The sequence below is a fragment of the Neocloeon triangulifer genome, unplaced genomic scaffold, assembly GCF_031216515.1.
Source record: "Neocloeon triangulifer isolate White Clay Creek 2 clone unplaced genomic scaffold, ASM3121651v1 ptg000001l, whole genome shotgun sequence".
Lineage (NCBI taxonomy): Eukaryota > Metazoa > Arthropoda > Insecta > Ephemeroptera > Baetidae > Neocloeon > Neocloeon triangulifer.
In genome coordinates, this window is record NW_026775544.1 from 9231924 (window position 1) to 9257830 (window position 25907).

At 37.0% G+C, this 25907-nt stretch overlaps 1 protein-coding gene across 6 annotated transcripts in view; it reads right to left on the reverse strand.

Annotated features, from left to right (window-relative positions):
• The window catches only part of LOC132195049 (uncharacterized), a 151709-nt gene that overhangs the window by 3928 nt on the left and 121874 nt on the right, over positions 1 to 25907 (reverse strand). For all 6 annotated transcript variants that reach the window (XM_059616786.1, XM_059616796.1, XM_059616763.1 and 3 more), the window contains 5 exons: positions 19556 to 19794; positions 12636 to 12952; positions 11014 to 11227; positions 3495 to 3681; positions 2801 to 2943 (listed from right to left, as the gene is read on the reverse strand). In XM_059616786.1, coding sequence (XP_059472769.1) covers positions 2801 to 2943; positions 3495 to 3681; positions 11014 to 11227; positions 12636 to 12952; positions 19556 to 19745 — 1051 coding nt within the window. In that variant the 5' untranslated portion in view covers positions 19746 to 19794. The remainder of the gene's footprint in view (positions 1 to 2800; positions 2944 to 3494; positions 3682 to 11013; positions 11228 to 12635; positions 12953 to 19555; positions 19795 to 25907) is intronic.

The window sequence follows — 25907 nt, forward strand, 5'->3', positions numbered from 1 at the left end:
AGAAGCAGATCCTTGACACAATTGTGCACAACGCAACACAACTGCAGTTGCATTTTCCCCAAAGAGTTATCAATTTGAAGCCACAAGATTGCATTCCATGCTGCATCATTTTCATGGAAATTTGATGTCTCTCCAAGTCTGCGGCTCGGTGCAAATAAAGCGACTACGCCGCAGATGTGAGAAAAACGCAAGCCAGATCGGAAGTGCAATTGCGGAAGAGAAATCATATTGCCATTCCTGGGCTTCATTGCAATACAAGTCTTCAATAAGATGAAAAAAAAAATTGCTTTAAAATAGTTTCAACTTTTTATTGAATTTTATGAAAACAAAGTTAGTGTTTATTTATTTTGAATTTTTAATAATTTAACTCTCTGAAAAATTAATTTTAGAAGGAAGTGAATATTTTATTTTTGTACGAAATGAGGAATGACTTGCAGCAACATAACATGTATGTATTATTTAATTTAGAATACATCAGGTTTACCAATGTGGAACAACTGCGTCTGTCTCACTCAGTTGAAAACAATAAGGGACAAGCAAGAAGTGCGCGCGGCTGGGCAAGAAATGCTGCGCTCATATCTTGTAAGGCAAGTGGAAAATTGAAAATAACTCCTCGTCTCGTCTGCAGACAGAACGGAATATTCCAACAGCGAGACTTGTGTCAAACGACCGTAAAGTTTCATTATTTTTAATTAAAAATATAACGTGCTTTTGCCTCGCTCAAGGGAAACACGGTTGCCGAGGGAGATGAAGATGAGAGAAAGATATGCCCAGGACGTCTTTATGAAAGGCATCTTATCGCTCACGAGAAGAGCAAAGGGCGAACGAATTCTTTCTTTGCGCATTTAGAAACTTTCTCTCACTCCGCTTAATCGACATTTAATATATGAATGAAAAAAGCGAAAAAAGGAATTCTGAACTTATAACATAAAATCCGGGTGGATGGAATATGAGTGAAAATCTTTTTTTGGCTACAAAAGAAATTTACGTCAAGAGAATAAAAAGAAATGAGAATGAAATTTTTTAAAAGCTATAAAAAAAATTATTTTTTGCCAAAAGGAGAATAATTTATTATATATATCATCTCTCGTCTCTGCTGCGCTTGGGTAAATATGATTTTGAAATCTTATTCTCGGAGAGCTTTGAGCAGAGTGCGTGTCTGTAAAAGAAGAGCATCAAGAAGTTAAATCTAGGCCGGATTGTTCGAGCTAGAAAACCACATCTCGCTCGAGAGAGAATGCGAAACGAGATTAAGAGGGAAAAGCAGTAAAGTTGCTTTCAATGAGCACCCAACGTGCGCAAGAGATAAATAAGAAGACGCTTCCTTTCGCCTCAAATAAATTTAATCCGTCAGAATGGCAGCCGAGCATGATCCCTTTTGCAAGGAAAACCGTATTAAAGCAAATAATGTGGCTCGAATCATAAATACATCATATACTTGCGGGGATGCAATCTCGAAAGGCCACTTGAGGAGCACGTGAGTCTTCCGACTGAATTATGGCTGGAATTTTACAAAAAACCAAGTAGAAGACGAGCTGCTCTTGCTGGTGAATGTTTGGCCGAGCTTATTTCCGCACTCGTGTCCGAGAGTTGAAAAGGCACTTTGTCAGCGTCAATCCGAGATAAATTGCTCGGAAATGCTTAAATTTGCTCCAAGTAAAGAACAAAAAAATCGAGAGACAAGAAGCATATTTCACTCGTGGAAATGCAATTTAGTTAAAAACGGCCGCGAAAGCGATTTTTTTGCTCGACAAAACAAACTAGTTGTTTTTCATTTTTTTTCCTCTCTTGTCGAAAAAGGAGGGCATTGTTAAACAATATATAGTGCCTGAGAGAGAAAATATCTGGAGGAAGCGAAGAGCGAAATTCTCCGCATCTCTCCCCTTTAACGCTAGGGCGTATAAACCGGAATCAATATATCACCATCAGCGTATTAACAATTCAAGTGTATTTGCCACAGCCTGTGGCCCATATTTTTATATTTGCTCTGAAACAAAAGAGAGCGCTGGCGTTCGTAATGATGATCCATGCTTTATAAATGAGATTATGATTCAAAAAGCCTTCGAGCGTCCAATCTGCGGGTAGATTTCAGAGAAGGGATTATTTTATTACATTTTCACTTTGGCTGGCTCCCTTCAATAGCCTTTTGAAACATACAAAAATAAATGCAATAAGAAAAATTTATTCTTATAATGCATCAAAAAATATTTTCTAAATCTCATAAAAAAAGCATAAAAAACAATAATAATTATAATTTATTTAATAGTAAGTGATTTTTTACCCTCTTCATTTTAATTTTATTAGTGTAGTAATGCTTTACTGTGCTTAGATGGTGCTAACTTTCATCTACATTAAAATTACTCCGTAAAATTAAAAGTTAAAAGCCGTTGGAAATAACAATGTAGTTTGAACACTTTTAAGAATCCACATTAATTTTGATTAATATATTCAATATCCCTTGTGTCATGTTTTCCATAAAGAAATAAATATAAATAAAATAATAATAATCAAACTTCTTGTGAATTTTTTTAGTTGCTACGTAAATATTTTTGCCTTCTGAATTTTATCTTGCAGCATTAATGGCCCTCTGTGTTGAATCGTTCCATGCTGTCCCTTTAAATATGATGGCGCACGCGGCTTTCGCTAAATTGTTTTCCAATCCATTTCTATAAAACCAGCAGAACCTCCTTCTCATTTTGGCGCCAGTTGGGTCTGGCAAGCCGATATTTATCGTGGCGCGCGCCGAAATTGGCCCATAAATTGGACGCGGGGCCACTTTCCGCATGATTGGCTGACTCACCATTCAAGATGTGCACGGTGACTGTCGCCTCTGCGATGTCGGCCACAACACAAGTGTAATTGCCCGAGTCCTCCTTGCGGGCGCGCTGCAAAGTCAGCACCGTTCGCACCGTGTCCTTGCCCACCAGGGTACCAGAGGTGACGCTGCAAATTAACGAGCCAGTTAGCACCACCAGAGAGAGGTCCACGTAATTTCCAGTTAGAATTTAATAAATTGGTCTACCAAGATCACGATTTCCACATTTAAACTAAACTCACAACTATTTAGAATTTTTAACTCTTGCAAAACATTCCTTTAAAATTTGCCTAATATGGATGAAGATTATCGTACTTATCTAAGATAAAATCACTGCTTCTTAATTCTTAATACTTTAATTTCTTAAAAATAGTGGAAGAAAATGTAAAAATTAAAAATATTTTTTAATTGTTTTGAATCTATATTTTCATTTATTTAAGTTCTTGTTATTTTATAATAAAAAGTTGAATAGAAAAGGAATGAAGAATATATGATGTATTTATATAAAAAATTCTTAAACATAATTTCATGAAAAATCTAAACCCTTTCTTTCGTTACAGATATTAAAAGGAATAATTAATATTCCGCAGCCATTTGTGCCAACCACAATACATAAAGAAATTTGCATGATTATTTAAGCACCCAATTTCCACTTTGTCCAATTCTTTGGCCATTTTACCTCAGTTCGGGGCGAGAGTGGTTTTTCGCCACTGCGGCAAGGGACACGCCAGCCTGCCTCCACTCTACTGTCGATGGCGATTCCTGCACCCTCGAGGCTTCACACAGCAATTCCACCCTGCTGCCTACCTTGTAGTAACGATCCCACACGGCGTGGCCGTGCTCGTCCAGGATGTGCAGTTCCGGAGCTGAAAATGGGCAAACCCAATTTAATCAAGTCGAACGTGGAATTTAATTTGGAATTAGCATATCTCGCGCTCCGGGGCAAATGGCATTGAACGAAAAAAAAAAGTGAAATATATATTTTCCCCGAAAAAGCGAGTGGAAATTGTGAATGGTTCCATATATCAATATGCAGGTACTATATTCTCGGTAGTAAAAAGGTCACTTTTGAAGTTGGCCAAGAAGGTTTAACGATAAACCGAACAGGCAACATAAAGCTCGTAGAAAAGGGTGGAAATAAATAATTGGAAATTTTACTGCTCAGACCATTGCCAATGCTGGTTGTTTCTTGAAAAATAAATAACAAGAGGAAACAAGAAATCAATGAAGTAATGTTTTACAGCGTCAGCAGCAAACTGCTGTAAATTCTGGATTTTTACTGCCTTTGTTAGAAAAGGAAGTAGCCTGTTGGTTTTTGTTGCGAGGACAAGAGGAAATATATACGTATTTTATGTATCTGATGATAAAATTCACTTTCACCGTAAATTATTCAAAGCTATCGAGAATTTACGACTTCGACTCTGAAAACAGCTTGATTATTGAAATTTAATGCTTTTGTGCTAAATTGTAGACAGGAATGGAGAAACTCGGGACATAAATTTTGTTTTGACCCAAATAAACCGTCTCACCGCTGCTATTTACCAGGGAAATATATCTAAAAAAAGAAACAGTAAAATATATAAATAATATAATATAAATATTTGAATTCGAACGTTTGCTACACTTACTGTGATAATTAAAATTATATCAAAATTTTGGAAAAAAATGATATTTTCTTTTTCCTAATTTTAAGATATCAGACGGTTTTTGTATATATTCATTTCTTTTTTATTCTATTCTGGGAAAAGCCTTTCCATGAAAGTGTAGGCGTTTTCCCATCTTGCATTTCGTAGGTTTTATTTTCACTTGCTTAACAAAGCTATAATATCAGAGAGTGCGTTGAACGTGCGAGAGTGAATTGCAGATGAGGGAGCTAATCAATGAAGCGTCACGTCTCTCTTCAACCATAAATCAGAGCGACTTTAATATTGGCTCACGTTTGCCTTGGAGACGTGTGTGGGAGGAGAAGGCGATATTAGGGAAGTGCAGTCGAATAACCGCGACTCGCAACGTGATATGCGCCGTCAATATACATAATACATGTGCCTAGCAATGCAGCTGTCAGCGCTAAAGCACGGCCAGAACATGCATGTCATATTAAGAACGGCTTGACGCTTGAGGGAAATGGAAGAAGTCAGTCGCATCAAATGCAAAGTGAAAATATGTCAGGAATTAAATTAGGGAGAAAACAATATCAACTCTAAAAGGGAAAATCTACATAAAAAGAGAGGGAGAAAATTAGATATAATAATAATACTTGCTAGTTATAAAAATTGTTTACATATTTCGCCCCCCCCCCCCCCCCCGTTGAGACCCTTAAAAGCAAAATTCATATTTTTCAAGCATCCTTTAGTGGACAGCATGTTGATCATTAGTTGTGCGTGCTTCATAAATCAACTTCATCGTCCCCTTTTTCAACACAACATTGGCTGTTGTGGTAGAATTTTTGATAAGCGCTTCTCAAAAATTATTTTTAAAGGAAAACAACGGAAAACACAATCTTTATAAAATTATAAAATTTCAAGATCAAGATTTTAATCATGGTGAATTAAATTGACTCTCGGTTTTTTTTCTATTTTATTCGCAAAAGCAAAAAGAAAAAAAAACACTTTGGGAAACTTAATCTTGAAAATTCAAATCTCCATTTTTTTTTGTATATTCTAAAGTTCGGTTTAATTAAGAGTTGATAGTGGTTATTTTATTTTCGCTCTCTACAAGCTCTAATCAGCTTATTTGTATAAATGCTATAAAAGAGCGCCAACGCTGTATACTTTCATTTTTAAATGCTTTTTTGTGTTGTTCCAAGTTTGTACCTAAAAAAAGGAAGTTAAGTACGTACGTCTTTTGGGAATTGAAAAAAAGGAGATCCGCTTGCGAACGACTTATTTTGAGATGTTTCCTTCCGTTTGACAGAAATTTTTGCTACCTCCATGCCCGAGTACCTCTATTTTGATCCAGGCCGAGTCGATTAATAAATGTTTGCCCAAGCGGCAATAATCCGCCGCCTGCTCCGATCCGATTTCCAATAATGAGGAACTGTTTGTCGCAAACTGTTGCCTCTGATGGCACATAATTCCTAAACGATGTTGCCAAATCTGATTGGTCACGAGTGGATCAAGGGAGGATATTTAATCCGGCCAAGCAGAATGAATGCCCAGCCAAAAGATCCCAGGGCTGGCTTTGGATCTGCAGCAATCATGGTAATAAATCCAGCAGAAACAAGAACACAGCAGCAAAGGGTGCATTACTCTCCAGCCGACGGCGGCGGCTTCCCTCTCTTTCCAATAACCAAAAGAGAAAGAAGAGAAAGAGAGAAAAAGATTGGCTGCCGACGAAAAAAAATCTGGGCAAACACGGCGCTTTAATTAAATGCGGCCGCCGAGAATGCAAAGCAGCAGCAAAATGCACGGCAAACAAAAAGCGAGGCGGCCAAGGTCTGGCGAAAAAGTTTGCCCAAAATCCCACCCGTGGCGGTTCGCGCGTTATTACCCGGGCAAACAACAAAAAACTAACTCGCAAAACAAGATAAGGCTCTGTGGGAGGAAATTTCGCCGGCGTATTTCCTGTCTCGTGTCTTTCTCTCTCTGATGATGACGTCTCTCTCCCTCTGCTCATCCCTTTTCCTCCTGACGAGCTGAAGCACATTAAGCAAAGTTCGTGCCAGCTAGTTTATAAAAATAAATAAATGCGCGTGCCCCGCTCGTCTGGTGCCAGCAATAGGGAAGTCAGGGATCTCTATTTTTTGTTTTGTGAATTCTCTGCTCTTTTTCCCTTTCTGTCTCTCGGTGTGTGTGTATGTGCAGCCGTCGGAATAAAAAAGCAACAATCTTCGTGCTCGCCAGGGCTCGACAGAGTTTAGTATGTACGTGAGATGGATAGTGATGTAGCGGGGCCACGGCTAGACCAACTTACCCTACAATAAATCACTTTGCTTGCTTTAAACTCGAGTGTGTTATTTCAGCGTGCATCCGCCCTGTCTCTTCACCTTCCAGGCCACTGCCTCGGACAACGTTTGTTGAGCGAGCGGGCGCCCTACTTGAGGGATGGTGTAATTTTTTGAGCGGGCGTGATGCATTGCGGAGTGCATACTTTAACATTTAACAAGGTTTGTGGGTCGAGCCCCTGTTTTCGAGGATAGGCAAACTTCTCCGCTGCCGTGCTTAGCAGGTTGCATTACGTTCATGCACAAAAGGCGCCGCCCTGTCAGCGCGGCCTTGTTGTTGTGTGTGTGCTTTGAGTGGCTTCAATATTTGATTATTTAAAGTGGACCTGCCACTTTTACTTTTACAAAAGATTTATTTCAAGTATAAGTTTAATTTATAATAATATTTTTATCTCATTATTTAAATTAAATTAATAGAAAATTTCTTCAATTTTTTATGAATGTTTTTATGTATATTTTTTTATAATTTAAATATCTATAATATTGAATTAAACTTACTTTCAATCGTATATATTGTATGTTATTAATATTTTTTTTATAATATTATTTTTATTATAATATATTGTACTATCAAGGTCTGAAGAGAGATTGTTAAACATTGAAAATTAAGTCACTTTCTCATATTTTGTTTTCTGTGAGTGACAAATCTGTAATGAAAGTTGATGTACTGTAATGAACGAAATTTAATAAAAAGGAATTAAATAATATAAGAAAAATCTTTGGAATTTTAGTGTAAAAGATTCAGATTATCCAATTATTACGAGGTGTCGATTGATTATATATTTAATTGAATCTTCTATAATTTTTACTCATCAAAAAATATTTATCTCTATTTATCGGAAAAAAAATTTCGCAACAAATGGCTTTTATAATTTTTCTTCTTAATAATCGCAGAAGAGGAGCTGTAAAATAGCTTTTAATAAATTGTCTTTTAACGATGATAAAAACGTGAGTCTACTAAGCAAGATTAAGATAATGAAACTATTACTAACTGTACGTGAAATGGAGAGATGGGTTGAATCTCTTACAAATTACCCGCCAGAGATACGGCAAAGGCACCGAAAGGTACGCGAATAGCAACCATTGGTATGACCCTCTTTGCTCTATGGGGTAATGAAATTTAATCCAAGCCTGCACTAGATCGTCAAAAACAGCCGCCGGCGCTATATTAGCACGTGACCTTTTTTCAGCAAAGAACGTGGGCTGTGGCTCCGGGGAAAAGGAAGAGCAAAAGAAAGCAGGCCCTGTAGCATGAAATTGAATATTTTCAATATAGGCTGGCCGGCTGGGTTTTATAGTGCGAAATAATTTCCATGAAATCGCCGGAGCGGAAAAGTTGTCACACCAAATGTTTTATGCCGCTTTTCCCGTGTTACCGCGCCTGCTTACAAAGTTTAATGCGAAATTCATGTTTTGTGTTCTATATTATTCTTTTTCACCAATTTATTTGCCATTTCATTTTTTGCCAAACTTTTGTGCCAGAAATATTCATCCTAGTGTAAATAAATACATTTGCTACAGCGTGAGATGAAGTGGAAGTGATTCACATATTTTTTTCCCAGGGCAAAATCCATAAAGTACGGATTTTTCTGCGAACTGATTCCATTGTGTATCTCATTTTTATTTGCTACAAATTATTTTTGCCGATTTGCCAGCGGCAGAGTGCGAAAGGAAGAAGTTTCGAATCCATCAGATCTGATGGGCTGTCGATACTCATTGCGAGGGCTTGGCTCGGTTCCAGATATCTTACGAGAGCTGTTGTTGTGTTCGAGTGGTATCGTATTAAGGGTTGATTTACAAGGGACGCTCTGAGACTGCTGAGTGGAAAGAAGGAAAATGCGATTGTCCACTGCGCCGAACCGGTACCGCTTTTTAACTGGCAGTCGACAGGGGATAAAACGATTTTCTTGCTGTCCAATTACTGCACACTTTGAAGCAATTATTCTCGTCTGTGTGACCTCGTTGAGTCCACATGAGAATTGTGTTTTATTATCTCGTCTATTAAAAGAAAAAACGACTATTAATTGAAGAGAGTAAATCCCTGGCTCCATCAGTCATCAAGAAGTTTTGATGGAAAAGATTAAAGGCTGAAAATTATTGGCTTATTATGATAAAATTATTTAATGAAATGAAAGTTTTATTTTTAATTGATACTATTTAGTTCATTAAAATAATAAAATAATGTACCTGTAACATTTGCAAACTTAAAAATTGCTCATAACGGTTTATTTTTAAGCAAAATTTTGAAAATAACATACATAAAAGGGTAGCATTAAAACCAAGAAGTAAATATTAATGAACACAACATAATGGTTAATTAAATATTGTTTAACAAATCTTACAAAGTACATTTAGAATTGCGCCATAGCATCAGCATTTGATATATATTTGAATCTTACGAAAATGCCAATTTATCAACTTAAAAAATTACATATAGAGTTAAATAGTTAATATTCTAATCATGGTTGCGCCAAATGTTGATTTTTAACATAAAATATAAAATATTTTACTCAAAATAATTATATATTACATATTAAAATTATTTTATTTGTTTCTCTTCCTCTCGATTGGTGATGCTTTTTACATTTTAATTTGAATTCATGATTTCAAAAATAATTTAGTAAAACAGAGGCACGCCATATCATTAACCAAAGCAAAAGCAATTAAAATATAAACCCAAACCAAAAAGGTTTGCTTGTCAGTTTGAAGTCCTCTTTGCTTTGTTTGCTGTGGCCGAGCCGGCATGCGAGTGGTGTTTTGCTGCGTGTATCAGCAAATTCCACTTCCCCTAGGGTCAGCGCCTAAACTGTTGACACGTCACCACATAATATCCTTTGTGAATGTGACATGGGACTGTTTTCTGTACATGTGAGCCCGGACACAGGCAATGCAGTCGCTCTAGCACGTATATTTATTTGATACATCTCGCTAGCCGAGTACATCAGTACAGTGGCCGGCTGGTTTTAGTTGCTGCTTTTGGGAGATAGGCAAACCGTTTTGCAGCTCTCTCGACAGAGAGGCGATGATTGCCGCTCCGACCGCACACACGCTGCCGAGCGTGGCTCCGAAATCAGCATGTTGGTTAATGTGCACTGCGAAATTGGCTGGCTAATTTGTTGCCATTTTGTTCGTAAGCAGCTGCTGCACAGAGCACGGTTGCAATTTCCTCTCTATTAGCCGTGGTGGACCAAAAACACGCACGCAGGGCTTAATCAAAAGGATACGGTTGAACATGTGCGTTTGCTGAATTAAATAATTAAAGGATAGCCGCATAAAAAATATTTTTTAAATGAAAATTTTGACAAAATATTGTACAAATTTGATGTTAGCTGGAGATTAAAATTTTTTAAAAATAATAAACATTGGAAACTTGAAGCTACGCTTGTCTGGGAACAGGTTACTACTTTTAGTCTTTCTATTGGTAACAAAGTTACTGTCAATTTAATAGCCTCGGTCGTTTTTTTTTTACTGTACCAAAAGCAATATTTGCAATTCATGATTTTTTTCCAATGTAAAAAAAAACAGACTTGCAAATCACACAAATTCTTAAACGCTAAAAAGTAACAATTTTTTTTATTTTTCCGTTTCTTATTATCAATTAAAAATTTTAACGCCAGTTAACTTTAATATGAGGAACCAGGATTATTTAATATTTTGAACGGGTTTGTTCAAAAGAAAATTTTACTACTAGAAATGAGTTTTTATAGCCATCATAATTTTTTGCAAGTAAAGGAAGTGTAAATTAATTAAAAATAAAGCGACATTTGCCTTCTTACATAATATGTTCTTGATAATATTCTAAAAGCCTAGTCAAATTTTTTGGCAAACTTATCTACATGCGAATTTCATCCAAATGACTTATTTAGTGTAGAATAATTCATAATAATTCAAGACTAGTATTTCATAGAAACAGATTTGGGATTTTTAACATCTTTTTCATCACTTTGTTCTTGAAACAAAGAAGTTGAAAGCGATAAAACAATAGAGCACGATCGCATCACTGCACTATCGTTCCATCCCGAAGGTATTTATGCAACTCACGTCAGCTGCTCGCTCTCAATGTGCAGCCGGTTGCATAACCTCAGGGATTAGCGCGAGGAGAACCCAGCTTGGTTACTTCTTCGACCTCTCTTATTCTCTTCACATCTCTCGCGAATAAAGAAGTATGGCAGTGCCATTATGCAAAAACAATTATAGATTCCCCCCAGTGATGAAAGAAAGTTGTAAAAGAATAAGGAATTTATTTGCTACTCACCGCTGACTCGAAGTTTGACCTGGAGCACCCTGGGTGGGTGGGTGGCGACCTGGCACTCGTAAGTGGCCTCGTCACGGCGGCTCACGAACAAAATTTGCAAACGCCAGTTATTAGGGTAGCGGAAATTGAGGCTGAAGCGGGCGTCGTTGCTGTAAGCCTGCTTTCCGACTGTCAGCAAATGAATCGAGTCCTCCTTGCGCTGGATCCAGGTAACCTGTAATTCAATAAAGCTCGGCTTAATCTCTCGTTTCTGCTGGAGGAGCTCGAGGAGAAAGCCACCGACCGACCCGCCGGTACACAGGCGAGCAAACACCCGCGCCGACCGGGGCCATAAATCACTTAATCATGCCAGGGCTTGAGATTAATATTAGGAATCGCGCGCAGAGAGCCATGGTGAGTTCCTGAGTGCCAGTCGAAATTAATAAGTTTTGATTTAGCAAAACCCACGCCGCCTGCGCAGCCACTAATTGAGCTACAATACTTGCCGTTTGCTTACTCAAGTTGGTCTGCCCAAGATCGAGTGCGCGTCCCAACCACAAATAATTTATTGAGAGCTCAGTTATTTGCTTGCTTTTCAGCGGCAAACGTTATTCAGTAAACTTTGAGTGGAATGGAAAATTAACTCTTAACTGTACCTTCCCTATCATAGACGCCAACTATTCAATCTTAAATAAGGACTTAATAATTACTTAATTTGGTAGTGAAATTTTTTATTTGCAAAATTCTCTTCTAGCTTATAAATACCGTGACATCAATCTATTATCTATACTATTTTAATTTATATTTTATATTTGCAAGTCTTGTATTGAAAAATACTTCAAAATCCGGATACAATTTTGGACCATAATAAATCAATTATACAAGATGAAGAAGCGCGTAAAACGTTTATATTTCTTTAGAAGCTTACAACCGCTGACATACCACTTGCAATTCAAAATTAAAAAAATTAAAACTACATATTGCATAAAAAATTACAGTTTAAATCATGATAATTGTAAACGAAATTATAATAATATAAAATAAATAAAACAAAATTTATTTTTAATTTTTAAATAGCAAATAATGCTCCAGATAATATTCAAAATTTATTTTTGAATTTTAAAAGCATGTTGTTAATGTAAAAACATGCTTTACTTGCAAATTCTTGAATTTTTTTTATTACAAAAAAAAAATCCTAATCGAGATGCCCAATTTGATCAAAATCGCCGTTGGACACGTAAAAATGTTCGCTTGTTAGAGTATGAATAGTTCCTGCAATTTTCAAAAATGTTAATTGATTTAGATGATTGCGGAAAGGAACTAAAAACTCTATGAACCTTCAACTTTTTTAAACCGATTTCAGGGACTTTAATCTAGTCTATTAGACATATGTCAAGTGTATTGTCTATCATTATATAAAATCAAGCTATGCATAGAAGACACTAGAAGGGACCGAAAGAATGTAACGTCTTTTTTCTGGGCTATAAGTACAAGCGCGGTTGCTGCGAGATCATTGCTCCTGCCCGAAGGAGGAAGAAAAATCCGCAGCGAGCTTCTGCACTAATAAAGAGCGGAAAGCAGTGGCAAAGAAGTGCGTCTATCTAAAGTAAGTGCAACCGCCGGGCCGAAAGGAAAATACGAACCGTCTTGTCCTGGAGCATGCCGATGCGACAGTCGAGCAGCACAGTCGAGCCCACTCGCGCTGTCACGTTGAATGGGCCGAGACCGTCCTCAAAATAAGGTCCGTAGCGCCGCTGGCCGTCGGGCGGGTGCAAATGAGCGTGGTCCAGGAATGACGGTCTTTTCAGCGGCGGCTGGGTGATTCGCACCGGCTCCGCAGTACTCGTCGAAAAGACCTCCTCTGACGAGGCGTCTGCGGCCGTCGTGGCGCCGGCACTGCCCTTGGCCAACAGCATCGATTCCACCTCAACGCTGTGCCACTCGGCCAGCGATGAGTTACCTGCAAAACGCCACACATTAATTATGTGACAAGCGAAATCGAGCACCCTGCGGTTTGATTTATGCATCACAGTTTGCTGTGCTGCGCCTAATCAAATAATTTGTAACATTGAATGTGTTTACCCTAGTTATCGTTTCATTGGTATTCGTAATTACAAGTTCAGAGTTTGGGCATGTCATTTGCCTTTTAGTTCTCCCAATTGGAAATAATTGTAATTAGCAAATGAGCGTAGCTTTGAAGCGAAATTGATAATAAAACATTAATAATGCAAAGTTAATTTGTCACACGTTTATTGCCAATTGAAATTTTTATCAAATAGAAAGTAATACCAAATTAATTCAAAGGAATATTAAAATTTTAATAAAAATTAGTTGCAGGGTGAAAGGCAATGAAATAAGTTTGAACCTTCTCACCGACATTAAAAATAACAATTAAATAAAGTGGCAAAAACTAAAGATATAAAACAGCCCCCCCCCCCCCCCAATGTTGCTGTCAATAGAAGCAATACAGGGTTTTTGAAAATAAATTTTATAGGTGAAGTTTTTAAAAGAATACGTGCAGGAAAATTAAACAGGTTGATTTTTCAAACAATAAAAAAATTGCGTTATTACGAATTTAAACCCCTTTAGATAATTAACAAATAAGTTGTAAGTGTTTTTTTAATATAATTATTTGACATTCAATTTAACTGCAAATTTGAGAGTCAGTTCAGAGTTCAACTTTATTGGTGGGTGAAGTTTTCCAGGGCTTATTTGGTTTCGGATCGGCCTCGATGCTCCCAAACAAAATGTCATTTCGTATTCTGATGGCTCATCCAATAACTGATCCGTGGAAACAAATAATCAAAAGCTAAAATACTGCGTTCGCTCAGCAGTGAATTGGTGTCTGGCGTTTGATAATGAACTTTGCGCGTTGTTGGACAAGAGGTCAATCACAGAGAGCTTCATTGTCTGTCGGTTCATGGCACGATTGATTATTTTTGCAAACTCTCGTCGGTAGCTGCTGTTGAGTTGTGTGCACGTGCATGAATGATAAATTTCTGCCCGCTTCTATGCACTGCGCGCGTTTGCCAACAAATAATAAAATAAATTATTTACTTTCCGCATGAATAATAAATTCAAAATTCAAACACGGTGTATTTGCATGTAGTGACTGTGTACCACGAACGTGCAATGATATTCATGTGTGGCTCGGAACTAGAGATCTCTGGGAAAAGTAGGGATATATTTTTTTCCCATTAGCAACCAGCCTTTACCACGCAATACATGACGAACCTATGTAAGTGAATTTATAAAAGTTTATTCACGATAGGTTCCCGCACCACATGTGAAATATCTAGTTTCAATCGTTTCAATTAGAGAGCGGCAAATGTAAAAGTAGTCAGAATAGAATTTATTAATTAAAATAATTTTAAAATGTTAACCATGAAAACCGTTTTACCAATTCTACTTAAATATACAACTCTATAAATATACAAGTTAAATTAATTTTAATTCAAGCTAGTTTAATTGAAACATAACATTTGATTACGAAGTATACTCCAAAAATATGTAAGTACTAAAAATGAAACATTTTAGAAATGATTGATGATAATTAATTAATGAAAACGTACATCAGAAACTGCTGAAAATCACGACAAAAGGTTGGTACAAAGTTACAAAACTAATGAGTTTATCGCTTCTAACTTTTATGTTCTTCTATTTCAATGCATAATTATTACCTTTTTTTATCTGCCACAATTTTAATTTAAAAAAAAAAACCCCCCGTCAAAGGATTTAATCATTCCATCAAAAGGATTTAATGGAGATTCTACACTGTGGGGATTCAATGCAATCAGCAAGCATTTCGCCAGTGCCATTTGTCTTTATCACAAGTGCAGCCATTCATATTGATACAAATGGCATTTGCAGTGCGTCGGCCGGTGGTTTTCTCTGCCACACTCCCCCGTGTGTGTATCACTTTATGTTCACGGTTAAGCCCGCCAAAAGTGAAATACAGCATATATGGTTTTTGGGCCAGCCATAGGATGTGGTGAACAATAATCCGCGGGGCGAGCATGCAGACGTCATTGACAGAAACAGACCCGCACTCTCCACCGACGACAATTCATCACACAGCCTCCGATAAAACGCCGCGCACTTTCAATTCCCTGCGCTTTTTGGAAATAAAAGTTCGTCAATCTCGCAAAGTGCATGCCATGATTTTCACTTTGGCTGCAAATTTCAATAGGAGGCCGAAATTTTTATTCCTTCCCCTCTTTTATTTGGTAACCGCAGAGAGAGAAGTTTTTCAATTGGTTCCCCTTCGAATGTTTTGTTTGTATCGGTAATCGATCAGCTGTCTTTACTGAAAGACACAAAGAGTTTTTTCAATGATGAATGAATGACTGAACAGCAGTAAAAGCCGAAATTTCCGTTTTGGCTGTCGCTCTAATTGAAAGAAAGAACAGATTTACTAAATCTGTCTGAATAAAGGTTGTACCAATATCGGAGGCAGGTAATACAAAAATTTTGCTTTAAAAACTATTTATGCCGCGGTTTGCGTTTTCACTTGCATCTTCCATTTATTCAGGACATTTGGAGGTGGAATAACTCTGACTCTGCGTTCCGAAGCAATGACTCCTCTCCAAACCTTTGATCTTGGAAGAACCAAAAGCATTCCTCAAGGGACCTCTGCGCAGGATTATTATTTAATGTGTCGCGTCAAGAATTCTCACAAGAGCTGCTGCTCTTCTTCTTACTCTCTTGGCAGCAAAAAGTGAAATAAATTCTCAAAGTCAAACGATTTTATTTTTTGACTCAGAAAAAAATCGATCTAATGTCTTCATTGATTCACAACCGAAAGTTTTGAATTTTTTAATCAGAACAAATAATATTTTCAAATATTGCGGACAAAAATCTGATTTTTTTTTCTCAAGTAATTTTTTTTCAATACGATTTATTTTTACAAAGAAAAAAAAATTGATTGTACTAACGGAACTGTGTACGTCCAAAACTTTCAATTTGTTTGCGGTAGAGCGTAACGCTATCGTAGAAAAAATCTTGGCCTGGCCAGTCGGACCGTAATTAACTTGATAGGGTGAAAAATGGACTCGTGTGTGTCACGCTGTCGTCTTGAAATTAATTGCAGCCTCTGCCCCTTTCACCTAGCCCTTTTCAACTCTGTGCCGGAGCAAGTTCTTTTCCGCATTTTTTGGCCTTTCTGCGTCACTCTGAGAGCAAAAACACCCTCCGACATAAAATCACGACTTTGTTGGCTCGAGGACGAGTGAGTCTTACGCTTTTTAATTGTATTCTTCTCTCATATCAAACGACATGACACGGCGAAATGTTGCATTTCTACTGCTTTCTCAGCTGGTGTCACACACCAAGAGAATGGCTCAGATTTCCAACAGCTCAGCAGTCAGTGTGTTTCAAAAGAGCGGCTAACAAACTTTATTGTTGCCTCCAGCACTAGTGAGTGGGTGCTAGGGAAGTATCTGGTTGCACAAAAAAAGTGGACGCCTCAGCTAGCCGGCTTTATAAAAGAGTTGGCAGCAGACGCGTTTCTCTCTTATAATTATATCAAGTCAGAAGGCAGAGAGAGAAGAAGAGTCGGCGGGATTGCACAGTTGCATAACTAACTAGCAGGTGCCTGCAATCGACTTGGATGCACCAGACTGCCCGCGACTAACAAACTGGAACCGGGAATCAGAGAAAACTTTTTTGTCAGAGATGAATTGCTTGTTTAATTTACTTCATTACTGATAATCACTGTAAATTATTTAAAGAAGAACCATCAATTTTTTTTTCAATTCAAATATTTATTTTTTTGATTAAATAATTAATTTTATTAATTATTTTAAATTACAAATAATCTTTTGTTGAAACTGAAACAATAATTCCTTCTTGTTAATTATCACGCCATAATAAACTCAATATTACAAATTACTGCAACTTTCCAAAATTAATTACAATATGGAAGTTATTATAAGTATTTTTGATAATTCTCTGTATGTTTTTCAAGAGGATTGAGGAATGACTAGATATTTTTCCTACTCTAAATATTATGCAATTAATCCAAAGTTGCATCAGTTACTATTTTTTTTTTTAATTTTTTTTAAACTTTGTAGACTGTAATACACATTGGCATTTTTAGGCTATTTTTATAGTGCATTGGTATCGGCTCAAAATTCTACGTCAATCCAAAGCCAAAATTGCACCCAAAAGAAATCACAATGGCGGCGGTTGCAAAATTTCAGATTTATTGTTCTCAATTTTAAAATGTGATTTTGGTCATATTGAGATGGTCAATTTGGACAATTCGCTTCTTAAAATAGATCACACAACTTAATTTGCATATAGAAGCAAATGCTATGGAACTATTTCGATGGAACGGCTTTTTGTAATTTTTGGCAAAATCATCTAATTTGCAATCTGGGTGAATTTTAATGTCGTCGATTTATATTCTCCGTTTATTTCCTAGTTGTGTATACAATTTTCCTGTTTGGCATGGAACAACACGCTTGAATTCCCTTGTTAAAATTCATGTTCGTCCGCTCGGAGTGATGAGCTTGTGTGTTTGTTCTGCCCGTCACTTATTTGGAATCATCGATCCGTGCCAAAACGTAATTGCAATTGCCGCCACCCGGGGTATGGAAAGATGATCAAACCCGAGATTGTGGTGGGAACAATGTCACCGCGCTTCTGCACGCTATGACTCAATTGCCACGCCAGGGCATTGTGCACAGGAAAGACCCTATTATGGAATTAACGGAGACGACGAGCAGGCTGCCTGGAAAATGGCATTCTCGGGGCCGCCGGTGATCTCAAGCGGCAGATTTCATCTGCATTTTACACTTGCAGCACGCTGTGAAAATAACGACCTATTTTCACTTCACGGCTGCTCGTGGTTCTCAAAAGTTTAATATCTTGGTTGCAATGCATTTTATTCCTAGTTATTAAACTGTTTGATGAAATTTTAGAATTAGTAACAAAATACCATATACTATTTATTAGGCGACGGCACCATTCCATCGAGCGGTCCTGGCGCCGCCGAAACCAGTGTTTTCCAAAAGCCTATCTTTTTTTTTAAATAATAAATTCTGTTTGTTTCCTTGATATCATATAATTCTTTTGATATTCTGAAAATATCGGAAGTTAAATTTTAAAAATTTATTGCAAAGCCAAAAATTTGTACTTTTTTTTCAATATTTAGGATTCTTGCCAGTAAAATTGAAATAAAAACTTTCAATTTTTTTTTTTTTAATTCAAATTCCCATCCATATTTCTTTTAATATAATTTTAAAAAAGGTCAGTATAAAATTCTTTACATTAAAAAAAACTTGATTATTGAATATTGCAGGGAAAAGATCATAATTTTTCATAAGATTTGACATAGCTATTAGATTTATGTTACAACACTAAAAACCTGCAACAATCGGCAACAATGTTGAAAATATCAATAAATGAAGTGACGGTTATTTTAAATGATTTGCATTGTTTGTTATTGGTTATTTTTTCTGCATTTTGCGTTATTGTTACAAATAAATCAACAAAATTAGTAGATAGAAGAAAACATCAGATTCATCATTTGCATCGTATGGAATCGTGATGAAAATATTTGTCCCGCAGCTGGCTGACAAAGAAGTTGTCATTTTAGATAAGGCAGAACAATTCAGCTAATGGGAAAGACACAGATCCACTTTTAAATAGGTGCGCATAACTCCAAAATGAAAAAAAAAAATTTTTTCTTTCCATTATTATTATTAATTTTTGTTTGTTAACAAATAGCATATTTTTTTTTTAAATTGCGCTTTTCTAACTATTAAAAAAAAATACAATTTTACTCATTTTAAAATATTATAATTATTGTTATCAATTTATATCATGAGAACAGTTTTCTTCTATTGACTACTGAAAAAAATGAACATGGCGTGAACAATTATAGAGCTTAACTTTAGATGTGACAGAATAGATTATTTTAATTTCAAACATTCATAAACTATTTTATTCCATGCAAAACTTTACAGATTCAAAGCAATATATGAAAACTCTACAAAACAACAAGAAAAGAAGTAATGGATTTCAATTCATTTGCATTGTGGTTATTGGATTGCCCTAAAAACTTTTCTGCGTATCTTATTGAACAATTTTATTTCATAAAATACTCAATGAATCCTCAATGAAAAGTTTATTATGTGCGTTTAAATGATCCTTAATGATTTTAACATAACATTAAGACGCAAATGAATGAATTTTTATTATTTTATAGTGTGTTTTATCAGAGCAATTAATGGGATTCTAAAAGGAAATATTGAGATCAGTTTCAGAAAGCTTAAAATATTTCATCAAACTCGTCAAAGTAAAAAACATAAGTTCTACTGAAAGATTTCTCTCCCTTTGACGTTCAAAGCTTGCGTAAAGCTTCTTATTAAAATTTCATTCCATCTTTGCAAGCAAAAGTTGATAAATCGATACACCTTTGCAAAAATCTAATCATACTTTATTTTCTGCATTTCTTTTTTAAGTTCACTGCGTAGAAGGAAATGAGAAACTTCTCTTTCTTTCTTTTCTTTCCATTTCTGCTAATTAACTTCTGGCATATTATTACTTTTTCACTCACCTGACATAAGGGTAAGCGGCTTGGGAGCAGCCTGCTGCCCACCAGCCGCCTGTTCTTCCAGCGCCAGCTGCTGCGTCCGTGCCCCGGCGCCCATCAATAAAATCAACAGACCCACATTGGCGAGGGCTAATTCGCATCCTTTCCGCAAGCCCCGCTCTCGCCACTTTCTCATGACTGTCGATTTGCTCATCGCCAGGCGTGCCGCTCAGACGCACTCAGGTGGTGGCACATGTCGAAATCTGGAACAGAGAGAAAGGCGGAAATGAGAAACCACAAAAGGAAAACGATTGAAAGTGACGTGGACTGGAATTGAAAGAGACACGTTCACGTTTTGCTTGTCAGGTTCCCGAATGAGAAAACGTTCTCGGTATTAAAAGTGATATGATATTTCTCCTATTTTATGAATAAATACATGACAGCCGAATTTTTCCAATTCCAAGAATAGCTTGTGAAGTAGTGCATGCTGCGGGCGTTAGATTCACTTTCCTTAAAACCACTAAAAGGCCCCTTTCCTATCCGAAAATAAAATAAACATCTCTGTTTATCTCGCACCGCCGGCAAAAAATCCAGTTCTCTCTGTATCATCCCGGTTTAAAAAGGCAAGAACATTTCACATTCAAATAGAAGCTACACCAGAGCTAGCTCCGAACCATGAAATAGGAGCCGTATGTATGCAAACATTTGCTCACGTCTGGTACGCAGGTAGCCTAACGAAACGCCTGCAGGGGCTTAAGAGAGCTTTTGCCGTGCTTATGTTTATAAATCACAACAGATTTCCCTCCATAAATTCGCCATACCATCCTTACATTGGCTATCAACTCACGATGTAAACGTTTAAATAGCAATTTTCTGTAATAATATTGCGACTTCTGAGATGCAACAGTGTGGAAAATTGGGCCTGTCAGTGAGAAGGTTTGCTAGAAATGTAAGCTAGAAAAGTTTCAATAACGCAGAAAGGAAGATAAGAAAGTATTTCTCTGCCACGCTCGCACACCCCCATATCTCTCGCCCTGCTTTTTGGCTTTTGAAAAAAAGAAGACCTCTATCGCTAAATTTAGTGTCTGCGCGCCCACCCGCAGACTTTCCCGCTGGCGAAAAATGTGCGGAGGGAAAAACTCCACAATGGCTTGCATATTTTCCACCTCGCCCAGTTTGGCAGCATCCGTGTGGAAAAGTGATGTCGCACGGAATTATTCTGCACCAAGGACTCGCGACGAAAATGCAAATCGCTCTTCAAGAATGAAGTCTTCATTTAACCCGAAAATTGAAATATAGCGTAATTGCCCGAAGTCAGCGGAAACTTCATTTTTCACGTTTTAATTTAATTAATGCCACCTAGGCGGGTCCGCCTCTTAATTTTTAATGACTCGCCGGCTGAAAATCCAAATTTCTGCCACGCAGAAGTGTGTACATGATGAGTCGTAAAAGTTTTACTGCTTCGCAAAAATTTCGGCGCTGCAAAAAGGCCGAGTAGCAGCTCTATAACGTTGATGCGCAGCAATTTTATGTCCTGCTGTCACTGTTTAACTATTAAAACAGGCTTAAACCGCGTGCGTATGAAAGCAAAGCTCTTCCTTTTGGGTCAGACCTGGTCCTCCGCCCTCATTTAAAAGCAACCTGGGTTGTAGTTTCCAGCTAAGCCGACCCTTTGTAGAAAAAAAATACAAGCGTATATAGTGGAGATTAAATGTAGAAAAATTTAGAATTGCTGATGTAAAATTTAAGTTTGAGTGAATTAAATAGCGTTAATATATTCAATTAAAAATTTATGCTGGAGAAAGTAAAATATAAAACTTTTTGTTTCATAATGATAAAACTTGTGATTTTTGACTTTCAATGCAACTTGCATTTTTTAATTTCAGAGCTAATAATAAAATACAAAATTAACTTTTGCATTTGAGCTTAAAAATAATAGATTGTTAAAATAAAATCAGATTGTCTTTCCTATTGTATATATTTTAACAATGTGTTTTTAACTTTTTTAGTTATATTTTATAAATTTATAAAATCTATTTTTAATATTTTTGTTTGTTTTAGATTTACTTAAAAAGCTATATAAATTATCCGCCACATGCAAACAAAGATTATGAACAAGAAATTAAGACACATTAATTATAGAGTTTACCATTTTAATTTTGAATCTAACTTCAGTAAAATGTATATTAATTAAAATTGTTAGAGAAAGATTTAAAAAAAAAGCAATATTGATAGATACAGGTAATAAAAAATATGACCAATTGTTCTAATAATTCGTAATGATTCCAAGGATTCTCAAGAAAAAGGAGCTTCAAATTAGTGCAGTAATTAAAATTACCTAATCTAATAATCTGGATATTTTATCTTTGGAGATTTTATTTGAATATATTAATAATTAAAATCCGCATAGAGACTTTTTGTCTCCATCACGCTGAAGGTTATCAGATTAATAAATTATCCGTGGAACTTCGAAGTCCCAAATGTAGCAAGACGGATCCCACTGCTGATAACAAAGGTAGGCGCTTCGCATTTTTACATTTGCACCGCAGCGTGCGAGTCTCGCAGAACATCACCCTGGGGGAACGCACGGTGCCAGTGATAACGCCATGATAAATTGGAAATTCAAGACTTGTGCACTAGATTGAAAATCCTCTTACCCCGTGCAGCACCGCGCTGCTCAAAGAGAGAGACGAAGGAAGCTCCGAGTGGCACACACGGGGTAATGGTAATCACATTAATGGCTCCCCCGAGCCCTGATTTGAACAAAGCACGACGTCTCACCTAGGTGAGTGAAAGAGAGACGGATTTGCCGAGATGCACATTCACACACAATAATAATTGGGGATGGCCTAAACGCACGTGAGAGAGGATAAGGCGTGCATTATTATGAGCCGGAATCTTTTCCATTGAATTGCCGCCTGGGGAGGCGAGACGGGCTGCGAATGCGTCCTTTTATTACGCTGCTCGCTATCTACCTGTGAGCTCTTATCTCCGCGCGCAAAACGTGGTAATGTCTGCAGGCCGATTGCAGAGGAAGCAGCCAGGAAACGGAGCGAGCGTATCTGCTATGTATGTGCCGCCGTATTCTTTCTCCGCCCGTCCGCCAGCCCGCCCGTTACTAATGGCCTGCGTTTGGCAAAAAGCAGTGCAAAAAGTCGGTCAATGATATGGCACGAAATGGAAGAGGAGTTTCCGCTGTCGGAATGCTCTTTCTCTCTCTTCTGCCCCCGACCACCACGCTGACGTGCATCATTGCAAACGCATTAGCTAATTGCGGCTCTGAATCGTTTTGCTGCTGCTGCCGCTTTTTTCTCCGACAAATTGCAAAACGTGTTGCTAGAAATCGGATGATTAATCCGGACAAAGCTATTTCTGATTTGTGATGAAAAACTAGATAATGATTGTTTTGATCATAATGACCATTTAAGTATGAATTTATGCAAAATAAATATTTGAAATTTAAAATTTGGAGCAAAGAATAGATTAAAATAAGTGAATAGGAGATTTAGAGTAGATTTTTTCAGTTATCTCGACTGAATTCAACAGTAGGCATTAAATTGATGTACGGGAATGAAATAATTAATATTTTGATTTTTTTTTAATAAGCGGAAGACCCGTATGAAAATAATGATTGAATTGTAATTAAATATTATAGTGAAACTGAATTTTCTCGTTAAAACTTGTACTAAACTTTCCATTCCATCAGCAAATGAAGCTATACATAATTGGGCATTGGACCTAATTTGTGTATCGCTCCTCTCACCCTTGTCTAATTTGCATATCTGATTATGTAAACAGAAATCGTGTCGGATTCAAATTCTGCTACACCCTCGAATCGAAAATCCGACGCGTTTGTTTGCATAACAAAGCCCGAAATGCATATTAAAGCCTGGAAACAACAGCGCACTGTGTCAGGTTGGAAGCCTTCCTTTTGTACTTTTGCGGGCACAAAGGCACAGTGTTTTTATTTATTATCCTTTCAAAGTAGAATAAATGCCACGCGTCTGTGAACCGGAGTGCAGGAGCAGCGGCACAATCAAAACATTCTTTTGTTTCCTATTTGCACGCATTTCAATGATATTACCGCACTGGATGAAAATTATAAAAAAATAAAAACACACTTTTTCTTTTAACCCCACCGACTGATCTGCATGCACCACTCTGACAAATTAATGAAAATGGAAACTTTATCCCGCTGCCGGGCGGATGGAAAAAGTTAATTGTGTTTTCTACGAAGACGACAAAGATGAAAATTGTCTGTCTATGCGAAGTGTGTGGTGTATAATATGATATCAGCACGCAGAGCAAGCTAACAAGAGGAGGAAGAAGTCGAGGAAACGAGAATCTTGGTTGACAAAGCGTTTGCCACAGGCGCAATTTACCTAATGAGAGTGTGCGCACCTTTCGCCCAAAAATAAGAGTTTGCGAGAAGCAGCAGCGGCAGACTACTTAAATTTTACACAAAAGGCGGCTCGGCAAACTTGTGCTGCTTTTGTGTTGTGCACCCGTGATAAAATTAAGGCTTCGCAAAAGAGCGTCAGTCTCTTCTCTGTTTCACCTGGGAAGCGCTAGCCGGCGCTGCCGGGAGCGATTTTTCATGAAGAATAACGGCTGCTGTATTGTAATTTGAGAGTTGACGAGTAAAAAATTGGGCTCCGCAAAATTAGTCACGTTGCGTTGCAGCCTTGCGGTGACAGGATTTTTTATTTCAATTAAACGTGCACTGCATTCGCTCTGTGATTAATCCGTGCAAATTTCGCTGTCGCATACAAAAAGGCCGCCCTAATGTCGACGCGATTCTTTTTTCCACGCTCAACATGTAAATATGCGGGCCGTGGAAAAAATCTTTGGTACTGACAGCTGCGCTGTGAATAAAGGGTGATGATGTAGAGAGCGCGTGTCGGTATGCGTGCGGATAGATAAAATTGCGCACGTTCCCCCGCCACTCGTTTGCTACAAAGTGGAGTGGCACTTTGATAGATGGCATGCAAGCGAAATATAAAAAAAGAAAAATACATAATTTATATTCATATATTTGTGCGAATGCAGCGTACAAACGGAGACGTAGGCAACCCGATCGAGAAGTTTGACTGCTGAGAAGATTGAACACTCAATCACTGTACGGATGTGTTGTTCCAGTTTCTCTCACTTTTCTCTCTCGCTTCCGAGCAACAAATTTCCCATCTCGTTTTGTGGGATATTTTCTACCAAAATCTCTTCTGGCTGGCTCAGAGCTCAATTTATTATTTCAATGTAATAATTTTAAAACTATTAACTGATGTATCATCCTCAAAAGTTAACTTAAAAAAAAACTAAAATTAAGGATGAATTATAAAACCAATATTTGTCTCAATTTATAATTGTTTTAATTTTATCATGGTTTGTGAATTAGATTATACGCTATTCAGAATATTTATTATAGTTTGTATTACATTGAGTAAAAATAAAAAATTTGGTTCTTTTTCTCGGCGATTATTAGATAATATGCCAAAAAAATTGATTACAGGCCTGAATTCAACTTTCAAAATTTGATCTAATGTTCAAATTTAAGCAAATGGTAGTATCAGATGATAATTTGTATACTGGTTAAAGAAAGTTAAGTTCAATGACGTATTATATTATTAGATTAAAATTGAATTTAAGGAACCTGATCAAAATTGCATCCTCATATAATATCTCAAACAATTTTCTAACAACGGGACGAGACAGTATGGTACATTATTTTATTTCAACCAGCATATATATATATATGTCATTTTATGGAGCAATTTGAAAAATGAAATAACATTTCTGACTTATCAGAGATTTGAACATATTCCTAAATACATATTCCTCTACCTCAGATTTCCTTTATACCAACGAATTTTTTGCAATGTAAATTCTTTCTCCTAGATAGGAAAATTGTAACATGCTTTAATGACTATATATTTTCAAATAAAGCATTCCAGTTAAATATTACACAGCTATTTTTGCGAGCAAAATATTGCTCTTATGCAGGCAATAAAAAGTTCCTCTCTAGATAATATTTATGACGCCACAAAGGTAACTCAAAATAAATTAATTAATGTGTGTGACAGTAACAATGAAAAATTTATATTAATCTGCAGAGAGCAACTACTGTTCAGTAACAAAGGATAGCTCGAGCATCCACCAGTAGGGCAATATTTTTTTCTAATTAATTCAGTATTAAATCACGTTTGTCTCGCACACAATGGATGGTAATCCAAGCTCAAGTTCTGCTTTTCTGTGCAACCTGAAGCCTGGTTGATGATGCCAACGTAAATCAAAACTTCAAATTAATTGGACAATAAAAGCAGTGGCGAGAGACTGCTCTCGGTTTTGCGCCTGACGAGTTTAGGGGACGCCGTTTGCCGAG